Below are 12,852 nucleotides of genomic sequence, written 5' to 3'. Positions count from 1 at the left end.
ACTTACCACATCATAGGTAGGTTCAATTTCATAGAATTTTTAGAACATAAATATTATCTTTTTATTTATTTTTATCCATGTAAATAATTATTATTATTATTATAGTAATAATTACTAATTTTTAAAAAGAACTTTAAAAACTGGCACAATAACACATGCTTCTAGTTCCAGCTACTCTGGAAACTGAGGCAGAAAGATTGATTGAATCTGGCAACATAGCCAGGCCTGCTGTCAAAACAGAACCCAAACAGAGAAACAAACCAAAGCAAGGGTTACCTCCCAAGCCATAGGAAGCCATCCTGTGGCCATTTTTAGCTAAAAAGCCATAATTTGTTGACTCTTGCTTTGGCTGACTGAAGATAAGGGATGCATGTCTTCTAAATTTACCCTTTTCTCCATTTTCTAGCACCCTTTGTTTCTTTCTACAGAACTGAGCTTTTGCCTAGCATCACTTTCTGCTGGCTGAGGAGTAAATGGCCTTCCTTCCTTGTAGTCTGTGTCTGCTGCAGGTGAATTGTCTCTTTCATTGCCACTGCTGAGAACCAGCATCTGTGGGTCTGGTATCCTGACTTGACAGATGAGTAATTTCTCCAGCTCCTTTGCTTTGTTAAGATGGAAATGACTCTTGCCACTAGGTCCTGTCTTTTGAGGTACATTCATGGGCAGGCATTTGAGAAGCAGCGCGACAGTGGGACATGTGATCTTTGTAAGTGTATCCAGGGCTGCAAGTGAACTTCCCATCACAGGGCCAGCTCTCTCACACAGGATCCGGTTGCTGAGAGAATCACTCAGTGCAGCTTTTGTTCTCATGCACTTTTTTTTCTCCTCAGAAATAATGTAACCAAGCTCATTGTGTCCCCTCCTTACTACAGGGCACAAGTTGTTTCCTGCGCTGGATCAGGAATCTGGATGACGAGCTGCATGCTATTGTGGCTGGTAAGTTAGCAATCAGAAGAACGACCATTGTTGTAGCATTGGTGGCAGGATGAGGTGCAAGCCTGCAAAGCCACCCAGTTTTTATTTCTTCCTGCATTGTAATCATGTCCCTGCTGACGCACTCACCAGTGGGGGAAGTTAGATGGATCGAGGCACTCTTGCTGTCTGGTATTTGGAGTTGGCAGTGTAATAATTCAGGTTGTCTTAATTGCCAGAAATCTTAGAGGACGTGTCGTAAAAGTACACAAAGACTCATTTAGACAATTGTATGAAAGTTATTAACATGAAGTCCAGTTAGAATTCTTTAAAAATCTATTTTTACCACTGGAAAATGATATTTAAATTGTTAAAAGGTACTCAATTTTTTATAAAAGTAAAAATGAAAGAGTGAAATGTATGTATTGCTTAAGTTAGCTTAGTCTCTAGGATTCCAGCCCCAGCCCTCTAGTTTTCCACATGTATAGCAAAGGTGATGCCAAGCACAGTAGTATAGTGACCACCCTGAAAATAATGTAAGTTGTAATAGACAAGAGAGTATTCCCTTTGAAGAAAGAACCAATACCAATGGATTTTACATTTATGTTTAAAGTAGTATTGGGCAAGACCACAGCTCTTAAAGTTAGGGTTTCTTGTTAAAAGTAACTCATGCTATTTGTTCTCCACCTGAAGATCATTGGTTCTACTTTTAAAACATGGATTAACAATGTCTTGCTCCACTCTAATGTCACTGAGCTTGTTACTGTTCTTGTGGGTTTTTCCCAACTGAAGGCAATGCAAAAGCAAAATTTTTCCTATTTAAGAAGTCAAAATATCACTTTTTGCAGATGATATGATAGTATATATACGTGACCCTAAAAATTCCACCAGAGAACTCCTAAGCCTGATAAACAGCTTCAGTGAAGTAGCTGGATATAAAATTAACTCAAACAAGTCAATGGCCTTTCTAAACACGAAGGACAAACAGGCTGAGAAAGAAATTAGGGAAACAACACCGTTCTCAATAGCCACAAATAATATAAAATACCTAGGCGTGACTAACTAAGGAAGTGAAAGATCTGTATGACAAGAACTTCATGTCTCTGAAGAAAGAAATTGAAGAAGATCTCAGAAGATGGAAAGATCTCCCATGCTCATGGATCAGCAGGATCAATATAGTAAAAATGGCAATCTTGCCAAAAGCAATCTACAGATTCAATGCAATTTCCATCAAAATTCCAACTCAATTCTTCAACGAATTAGAAAGGGCAATCGGCAGATTCATCTGGAATAACAAAAAACCTAGGATAGCAAAAACTCTTCTCAAGGATAAAAGAACCTCTGGTGGAATCACCATGCCCGATCTAAAGCTGTACTACAGAGCAATTGTGATAAAAACTGCATGGTACTGGTATAGCGACAGACAAGTAGACCAATGGAATAGAGTTGAAGACCCAGAGATGAATCCGCACACCTATGGTCACTTGATCTTTGACAAGGGAGCTAAAACCATCCAGTGGAAAAAAGACAGCATTTTCAACAAATGGTGCTGGCACAACTGGCTGTTATCATGTAGAAGATTTCTAATTGATCCATTACTATCTCCTTGTACTAAGGTCAAATCTAAGTGGATTAAGGAACTCCACATAAAACCAGAGACACTGAAACTTATAGAGGAGAAAGTAGGGAAAAGCCTCGAAGATATGGGTACAGGGGAAAAATTCCTGAATAGAACAGCAATGGCTTGTGCTGTAAGATCGAGAATTGATAAATGGGACCTTAAAAAATTGCAAAGCTTCTCCAAGGCAAAAGACACCGTCAATAAGACAGAAAGACCACCAATAGATTGGGAAAGGATCTTTACCTATCCCAAATCGGACAGGGGACTAATATCCAATATATATAAAGAACTCAAGAAGGTAGACTCCATAAAATCAAATAACCCCATTAAAAAATGGGGCTCAGAACTGAACAAAGATTTCTCACCCGAAGAATACCGAATGGCAGAGAAGCACCTGAAAAAATGTTCAACATCCTTAATCATCAGGGAAATGCAAATCAAAACAACCCTGAGATTCCACCTCACACCAGCCAGAATGGCTAAGATCAAAAATTCAGGTGACAGCAGATGCTGGTGAGGATGTGGAGAAAGAGGAATGCTCCTCCATTGTTGGTGGGATTGCAAGCTTGTACAACCACTCTGGAAATCAGTCTGGTGTTCCTCAGAAAGTTGGACATAGTACTACCGGAAGATCCAGCAATACCTCTTCTGGGCATACATCCAGAAGATGCCCCAACCGGTAAGAAGGACACATGCTCCACTATGTTCATAGCAGCCTTATTTATAATAGTCAGAAGCTGGAAAGAATCCAGATGACCCTCAACAGAGGAATGGATACAGAAAATGTGGTACATTAACACAATGGAGTACTACTCAGCTATTAAAAAGAATGAATTTATGAAATTCCTAGGCAAATGGATGGACCTGGAGGGCATCATCCTGAGTGAGGTAACCCAATCACAAAGGAACTCTCACAATATGTACTCACTGATAAGTGGATATTAGCCCAGAAACTTAGGATACCCAAGATATAAGATACAATTTGCTAAACACATTAAATTCAAGAGAACGAAGACCAAAGTGTGGACACTTTGCCCCTTCTTAGAATAGGAAACAAAACACCCATGGAATCAGTTACAGAGACAGAATTTGGAAGTGTGACGAAAGGATGGACCTTCTAGTGATTGCCATATCCAGAGATCCATCCCATGATCAGCTTCCAAATGCTGACACCATTGCATACACTAGCAAGATTTTATCGAAAGGACCCAGATGTAGCTGTCTCTTGTGAGACTATGCCAGGGCCTAGCAAACACAGAAGTGGATGCTCACAGTCAGCTATTGAATGGACCACAGGGCCCCCAATGGAGGAACTAGAGAAAGCACCCAAGGAACTAAAGGGAACTGCAACCCTATAGGTGGCACAACAATATGAACTAAGCAGTACCCCGGAGCTCTTGTCTCTAGCTGCATATGTATCAAAAGATGGCCTAGTCGGCCATCACTGCAAAGAGAGGCCCATTGGACTTGCAAACTTTATATGCCCCAGTACAGGGGAACGCCAGGGCCAAAAAGGGGGAGTGGGTGGGTAGGGGATTGGGGGGGTGGGTATGGGGGACTTTTGGTATAGCATTGGAAATGTAAATGAGCTAAATACCTAATAAAAAATGAAAAAAAAGAGAAAAATGTGAATTCTCCCTATAGCCAACGAGTATGAACAATAAATAATAAAAAATAATATAGAAAAGAAAAAAGAGAATTAACATTTCTGATGACTTAACCACAAAGAGATAATTTGCAGCCTGATCAGTTTTTCCTTGTCATTTCAGGGTTTTTGGCAGGTGTGTCGATGATGTTTTATAAAAGCACAACAATTTCCATGTACCTAGCTTCCAAGCTGGTGGAGGTAAGCACAGCTCTTATGCCTGAGAAGTTGCCAAGCACACAGGGTTTGCAGGTGGTGTGGAGTTGCTTCAGTTGCAAGAATGACTGCTACCAAAGCAGCTCTGGTTCCAGCCAAGTCCTGGCAGTCAGCTTCCCACTTACGTTTATTTTCCTTTACACAGAAAAACACAGAATCCACCATGCCCATGAGCACGCGTTAGCATCTAGACAGTGTCTTCACGTGTGTTCTGCCACCCCACCTGCCATATTGTGTCTTCCCACCTATGCAAACTCAGGAGAAATGCTTCTTAAAAGAAAATCAATAGTACTGCCAAAGTATGGCCCCACTCCTTTTTTTTTTTTTTTTTTTTGTATTTAAAAGGCCCATGAGTGATTTGTTTTCATCTTTCCTGAATATCTTACATGCATGTTTTTGCCATCCTTTTGAGCCATTGAAACAATTAAGCTGTCTTAATTTTTGTAGTTACCCCTTTTCCTCCTCCCTCCTGTTAGGTGTTCTCTCCCTCCTCTCTGCTTCTTTTCTTTGATATTTAACTCCTGTCTTTCCTGTTAACCATTAGTTAGATTCAAAGCTTACATTTAACCTTTATTTTCCTAGGAGTGGGTAGGGTACGGGAGAGTCATGTGTGTGAATATCCCACTGTATCATGTTCAGAAGTGTGTGCTCATCCTTTTGTTAGCTTCGAGCGTTGATAGGGCCAACTCGACGCTCCTTTTGCGCCTCTGGCTCACACTCTGTGCAGGTGTCAGTGATCATCACCCAGCCTCACCAGTCCCTTTAGTTACAGAGTGCTGCAGAGGCACAAGCATGGGTCCCAGCCCCGGGAGGTAGAGGCAGGCGGTCGGGAGCTCAAGGCCGAATACATCCATTGACACCAGATGAAGCTGGTATTGAGGTGTCAGCCAAGCAGTGGTGTGCTTCTCTGTTCTTGTCTCATCAGTGTGTAGATGTTTCTAGCAAAACAAACTGGCCTGGACAGAGTGCTGACGACACTTTAATGACAGTTGAAAGTATTAATCATCTGCTGTGGTTTGTGAAATGAATCTAAATGGTGTACAGTAACCATTTTTCCATGGTTGAAGTTAATTTTTGTCAAAATGCTATACCATGCTATAGGAAACCCCCCTGCACTGTCGTCAGCTTTCCATTGCTATGGCACATATGTGAGGTAGATAACATTTGAAGAGAGAAAAGTTATGCTGGCTCATGGATGGTAGGCTTCAGCCTATTCTAACCGGCTATGCCTTTGGCTGTACGTCATGTGGGGAGTGGGTGGAGCACAGCTCTTACTTTACAGCTGGGAGTGAACTGAAGGAGAAGGGAGGGGAAGTTTCCTAGTGTCCTCTTCCAGGGAAAGCCTCCAGTAACCAGAGGTCTCCACATGGAATGCTTCTTCCCAGCAACAGCACTCTGGGGACAGTCTGTTAACATTTGGGTCTGTGAGGGATATTTTAGATCTACACTTTGGCATGTATAATTTTTTTCTTGGAACTTATAAATAAAATGTGTTTTGTGTTCCCATTACTGCAGTAGGTGCTAGTGAGCATAAGATGCATACAATAGGGCTCCTGCCCTTCCCTGAGTTAGAATGTGGTTCAGTACATATGTTTAGTATGCATTGATATTTAGGAGCACTCAAGTATTGAAAGATTATAAGATAACTTCTATTTAACATTTATGTGATGCTATCTACATATTACACTTTCTTCAATATGAATATATCTGCCCTGTGATAATTGCCTTTCATGTTATTTTGGAAATAATGATTAATAAAGTGATTGTACATCCTGTTTTCTAAGTTGTACCTATGTGTGTACTCTACAGGTTTTCTATATCCCAGTCGCTGATGCATACTTCTTCCTATCTTTTTCTCAGAATATATTTCTGATTGATAAATATATAACGTATTTTCCTGTCATTTCTTCTGTTTCTTTTTCTCGTTGAGTATGGTAGCAGTTGTGTGTCTTATTTTTTTTAATGTCAAAATAAAAAATTTAATTTTGGGGATTAAATTTTAACAAGGTGAATTTATGTAGCAAATGTGAGAGCTGCAGAAGACCACCAGAGGATGAGGGGACTGTGGGTTCCATTTGCTGTCCTTGGTGGAAGCCTCCATCCAGTGGGAACTCTAGACTTTTAGCTGCCTTTCCACATGCTTTCCAGTTTCCCTCAGCTTTCAGTGTATCAGAAAACCTCTTGCCATGAATTTCCCCTGTTCTGAATGTATAGCCAATATCTGTTCTGTCTCCTGCATGTTTATGTGCGTGTGTGCGTGTGTGTGCTTGAGTACCTGTGTGTGTGTGTGTGTGTGTGTGTGTGTGTGTGTGTGTGTGTGTGCGCTCGCGTGTGTGCACGTGTGTGTGAATGTTGTGTCATGTCCCCCTCTGACATAGCCATTGGGTCTTGTGGATATTGAAGTGTACTCATCCTGCTTGTTTACTGCCATCCTGTGACAAGCTAGTGCACTAACTAAAAGCACAGCAATAGGGAACTTTGAGAGCAACTTGAAACACTAATGTTTTGCTTTTTGAATCTCAGTGAAAATTTGGTTCAATTCTGATTTTATTTAATTTAACTAGTTATTTTTATTGTATCATAAATGTATTATTCTATGACAATTTTTGAGTTTAAAAATGTGATACTTTGAGAAACATTCCAAATCATTTTCAAAGTTCTCCTTGGTCATATTCCCTTTGTTCCCTGGGAGAGCCAAATAATACATAATACATAATTTACATTTATATAAATATCACATGTAGTTATGCCTCTCTCACAGCTCTCACCAGAGTGCAGGGCATGTGTCTACTAGGCTTAAATTTTAAATTTTATTCACTTCTAAATTCCTTTCTCCTAACACTGGGCTCATCATAGTTCACATCAGGAATAAACAAGTCTGATGCAAGGAAAGACGGCACTTAAGCATTTACAAAAGCACCTAAGGATAAATGACATCAGTGCGACAGAAACGAAGTACTGTTGAGTTTCACACACAAGAGCATCACTGCTCAAAGCTGGAGTTTGGCGTGAAGGAACGAAGGAAGGAAAGGCTAACTTAGAACACTGTTGTGGAAGATGTGAATGATTGAGCTTCAGAGGAAATACAATGATTCCAAAAGACAGAAAATATACTCGTGGAACTCTCTACTGAGTTCTGTTTTAATACTGCTCAGTTTTAAAATACAATCTAAACTCTTGCCTTATGCTTGATTTTCAGACAATGTATTTCAAGGGCATCGAGGCTGGAAAGGTTCCCTATTTTCCTCAAGCAGATACGATCATCTATTCCATCTCTACAGCAATTTGTTTCCACGCAGTAAGTACAGTTCTTGGGAAGACAGCACAAGTTTCTACTTCTGCTTTACATTAAGCCAATGGTGGTGGGAAATTGAAGCCTAGCAACACCTTTTTTTGTCATTTCCTTCTTAATGGTCTGTTTTCTCAGCAGAAGACCTTGCATGTCTGAAAGCACTGAACATGTTAATGGGCCAGGCCATGCTTAAAGAGCAGACCAATATTTACGTCTAAATAGAACACAGGGATAAGTGAATTCCTAGCCCTGTGTTGCAGGGAGAGCACCTGATGCAGTCCTTGCTTGCTGGGGAAAGCTACTGTATATGCAGGGGTGCGGTGCCCTCTGAGACACTGCAGCACTCCCGGGGAAAGCTACCGTATATGCAGGGGTGCAGTGCCCTCTGAGACACTGCAGCACTCCTGGGAAGGGGGGGATAAGTGAGGATCTCTCTGTTATCTTTTTTTCTGTCTCTGTGTTAATGACCATTGATTGCTGAGTTTGGCGTAGGAGGAGCTTTTACTTGCTTTTCCCCACAGTGAAGGTGTCAGCTTGAAGCTCAGTAAAGTCAAATTATCAGCTCGCTAACGGCCATTCATGCTTCCTGATAAAGATGGCTATTCACTGATTATCATCTCAAAAGCAACATGTCTACTTGAAAGCATATTGACAAAGATAGATTCTTGAGAGTGACTTAAACATAAAAGCAATTTTTTATCACTACAGTTTTAAAAATGCAGCAAACAACAAAAATAGAGATAAGAACTACTATATTGCTTAAGAGTACAGTGTTGATATTTACTAAAATAACTGTCTAATTGAACAATCTCAGGCTGTTATGGAAGTTCAGAACTTGCGACCATCTTACTGGAAGTTCCTTTTAAGGCTCACCAAGGGCAGGTATGTGACCAAGTTGATTTTAATGTTTATAACAAATTAATAACTTCTATAAGGATTTTATAAATATTTTTGTCCCCTGAGGGAATGTTCTTTCAGTGGTAAATTAGTTATTTATATGTAAATCAATATGTTCAACATAGTAAGAAAAAAATCAGATCTGAGTTAAAACTAAATATTTGACTCCTTTGCCTTATAATAGTTTAGACATTTTAAATATTCTAGATTAATGTGCTCACCTGCTAACTGCCAGTTTTTCAGCAATTAGATAATCAGCATTTAATCTTATCTCTGAATCTTTAAACTCTTCTTTTTTAATTTAAAATATCAAGTTGGAAATATAGGTCAGTGTCAGATTTGCCTAGTTTGTGCAAGGGCCAGCTCTCCTCCATGACTCCAGGGCTGCAGGTGGTGACAGGCAAGTTTACCCCTTTAATCTTAATTGAATTCTTTTGGAGAGTTTAACCTAACAGACATAAGTTGACTGAGTTGGACTTCAATTCTGGTCACTTTTACTAAGGGAAATATATTTACTCTCACAATCTTAAGTTTATTTTGTTCTTTAATGACATAATAATTTATATGCCATAGTCTGTTCTGTGTTGCTATGAGAGATTGCCTGACACTGGGTAATACACATATTAAAAAGGTTCATTTGACTCACGATTCCTGTAGCTGGAAGGTACAGGCAGTCCATCAACAGGTTCCATGTTGGATTTCGGTAAATCAGTTCTGGCCAGTGATTTAGAATCAATTTCAGTCTACTATCTTCTCCAGAAATGAAGTGATTGTGACTAAGAAGGGAGACCTACAATCCTTCCCTCAGCAATTCCATAAGAGTCCCCAATCTCCATCCAGAGTGTAGCTGTGAGCTATCCTCTCAGAGGAGAAGGGAATAGGAAATGGGAGATGGTCTCGGGGGTGGTGGTGGAAGAGGGCAGCATTTAGAATATAAAGAAATAATACATACATAAATATATAAATACATACATACATGCAAACATAAATAAATAAATGAATTTTTTTTAAAAAAGGGAGACCTTAAAAGGTCTATCCTGTGCACCAAGGAAAACTATTCTTAACATGCTTTACCTCTAGGGTTAGATGATGGTTAAAATAAGGTATATATTTTAATCACTACATCTTTTTTACTGTGTTTGTGTCCCTGTGTGTGTGTGCATCAGAGGTTATAGAATAGCTGTGGGAGTCAGTCAGGTCTCTTGCCATCATGTGGGTTCTAGGGATGGTAGTCACAGCAGACTTAGAAACAAGTGCCCTTACCTAGTGAGCGTCTTGTCCCTCCGTGAGGGTGAGGATACTGTTTATTTTGTTGTATTAGTTTTCTCTGCTGTCTGCCCATTAGTCATTACCTATTTGCATATTTGGATTGTTCTATTCTCACTGTGAGACATTAAAGACTCAGATATGAGAGCAGTTATACTTAACACCCTTGCCTTGTGGTAAGTGTTAAGTAGTTCCCTGTCAGTATTCTGTGATTTAATTCATCAGAAAATTACTGATTAATCAAGTTTTACATTTGAAACCACCTAATGTATAGAGCTCTAGATGTGTCTGAAATACTAATTGAGGGCTCTGGTTTTGCCTTGGGGATTATCTTTTAAACGATAATCCTGCACAGTGACACTTGGTCATTGGGTTGCCCATGTAACATTGGAAACTGCCACTGAATTTCAGAACTTTTGCCTTGCCAATCCAGCCTGAGTTTGCATTTCCTGAAAGCCAAATCCAAGGAATTGACTGGTGTCTTTCATGAATGTCTTTACCAGTTTCTGTGCTGTCTTTTCCTCCTCAGGTTTGCACTCATGAACCGAAAAGCCCTGGATGTGTTTGGTACTGGCGCATCTAGAGAGTTTCACAACTTCATCCCCAGACTAGACCCACGGTACACAGTTGTCACACCGGAGCTGCCCATAGACTTTTCCTGAAGATGACTGTAACTTATTGACTGTGTCTCACCATTTTCTCCTGAAGAGTTAATTATGTTCAACACAGAAGGGGCCCAAGCTGAACCTCAGTGTTACGTCAACGAGAGATGCTTTTTCTTTCTTTTCATACCAATCAGAAATACAGAAGCTTTTTAGAAAGGCGTTGCTTAATAATTAAGCTTCCTCTGTAGCCAGAATCTCATTCTGGATCATGTAGTGTTGACATTATGATATATTGTTGATTAAATTATGTCCACAAAGAATATTGAATAATCTATGTAGAAATATAATAAGAAGAGTATACTTAAAAATTACTTTAAAAGATATCTTTAGTTCATTCCAATAGAATTCTTGGTCAAAACTAAGAATATTTCTTCACTTTAGGATTTGCAAAGGATCTCGGGTACATGGATTCAGCCCGTGATCTTTACGCTTTTGAATGGATTTCTGTAGCTGTGGGGCGTTGGAGATGGGGCATTGCTGCTTTGCTGTGGAGCAATGTGGAGAAAGTGGCCATTCTTATTTCAGGGATACAAACGTGGGTTTCATACCATTTGAGCCAGTGTCATGGTGGTACCCATACTCTTTTGTTCAGCTCTCAGTCCTGTCTCTCTTCGAGACCAGATGGGCTGGTTGGCAGCCTAGTGACCTTATATGATAATAGCAGGTTAGGAACAAATGGAAACCGACAGGTGCTGCTGTAAAAAATGTCTCAGTGTTCACAGGAGTGTTACACTTGAATATTGTCAAGCAGACAACCTAAAAGCCAATCTTCACACCTCCTATAGGCAGATTGTGTTTATTTTCACCACAGTGGCTGTGCTCTTTATAGCTCAGTTTCAATGTCATTGGTGTTTTAGAAAGGGTTAAGATCCTATGGAACAAAAGAGCTTTGGGCCAGTTTGACAGTTGGTACCCCCTCTAATGCCTCACCTAAATGGGGCGTTTTATGACGAAAAATGTGAAAATGCAGTGATTGTTGGGAGTTCCTCTCTCACTAATTGGCTTCCTGTTCATTAACCAGTTCTGGCTGGAGTTAAGGGACACCAGATGGTTGGTGCTGATTATAGAAGCAGTCCTGGACAGCTGACTGAGATATGATCACTTGGCTTTTCTGGGGAAAGTTGTACTTTTCTAAGTTAATATAGAAGTCTAAAGTGGCTGTGATGTCTACAGTTAATGTAATATATAGGAATTATCTTTAAATATATAATTTTGTTGCTAAAAATGTTTCAGGCCATTGTAAGTTATGCAGTAGAACTTGTGTTATGACAGGAATTGTAACTCAAGACATTAAAAATACTTAACCTCCCTTATTCAGTTGCATCAGCACTTGTATTTCTGTGTAACCCTACCCTTGGTTGTTATAGAAAATTGAGTCCCTACAAAGAGACAGACTCTAGTGCCATCATGTAACAGAACCACTTGAGTTTGCTCAGAATTTTGCGTTACGATTAGCGTTCTAGAGTGGACTTACCTGCTTGGTAACACATTGAAGGGTCATTTTGGGTTTGGACTTCCACACTGATTAATTAATTAATGCAGTTTTAGGTTTTTATTCACTGGAATCGGACTGATGATTAGTACTGTGTTTCCCTTTGAAAATGAAGTATTAAAGCACTGAGAACGCCTGGCTACCTGGACCTCATTTTCTCCTCTCAGGTTTTATGTCTGTTGTGTTTTTCTTGTCAGGTTAAAAAATCTATTTTACGCCATAAGTCATTCTTTTCATTGCCATCAAAAGACTGTGATAATGATTAATCCTATCGGAATGTGCTAAAAATGTTTAGTAAAATCTTGCTGGTCAAAAAGGTGCATTTCTGTGAGAGATATTTTTAACGAATTACACTCGTGTTTTTATTTTATGAAAAATGTAATAAGCAACAGCTACCATGAAAGAGAACATAGCAGTGACTGTCCAGCTCAGAAGGGTAGCGCACGGACATGCAGTGACGACCGAGAAATACAGTTTGAACTCTTGAGGACAGTGTGCTTGTTCAAGCAAACAAGAAGAAAACTTGGCGTTTCTAAAGACAATCTGTGTCTTTCTACCGCTAACTAATCAGGAATTGACTGACAGCTCCCTGTCATCATAAATAAAGGCAAATAGATCTCTCCATAGCAAAACAGGGTTTTATTTCCATTTTGCTTTTCAGTTCATTTACATTCTGCAGAAATCATGTCCTCAGCCAGCTTCTACCAGAATGGAATATCATAGATGATGCTCCATTGGTCTTCCAGTATCTTTATACAGAACGAAAAACACTGCGTTTGGAGCAGCCATGATCGTTTCATGTCTTAGTAAAGCTGTAGAAGTGCCCCAAGTAAAGGCTGGGAAGTT

General features: G+C 39.8%; 1 protein-coding gene across 6 annotated transcripts in view; it reads left to right on the top strand.

The window, feature by feature from the left end:
• Positions 1 to 12,327, top strand: part of Tmem135 (transmembrane protein 135) — a 264,682-nt gene extending 252,355 nt beyond the window's left edge. For 3 of the 6 annotated variants that reach the window (NM_001360746.1, NM_001360745.1, NM_028343.5), the window contains 5 exons: positions 873 to 936; positions 4,303 to 4,379; positions 7,594 to 7,692; positions 8,501 to 8,568; positions 10,379 to 12,327. In NM_001360746.1, the coding sequence (NP_001347675.1) occupies positions 873 to 936; positions 4,303 to 4,379; positions 7,594 to 7,692; positions 8,501 to 8,568; positions 10,379 to 10,511 (441 nt within the window). In that variant the 3' untranslated portion in view covers positions 10,512 to 12,327. The remainder of the gene's footprint in view (positions 1 to 872; positions 937 to 4,302; positions 4,380 to 7,593; positions 7,693 to 8,500; positions 8,569 to 10,378) is intronic. The other 3 variants (XM_011241911.2, XM_030243017.1, XM_030243016.1) reach the window with 2 other exon arrangements.
• Positions 12,328 to 12,852: the final 525 nt, after the last annotated feature.

Source organism: Mus musculus, chromosome 7, assembly GCF_000001635.26.
Source record: "Mus musculus strain C57BL/6J chromosome 7, GRCm38.p6 C57BL/6J".
In the NCBI taxonomy this organism is placed as follows: Eukaryota; Metazoa; Chordata; class Mammalia; order Rodentia; family Muridae; genus Mus; species Mus musculus.
The sequence above is the reverse complement of the archived record's forward strand: the minus strand, read 5'-3'. Positions and strand labels throughout refer to the sequence as shown.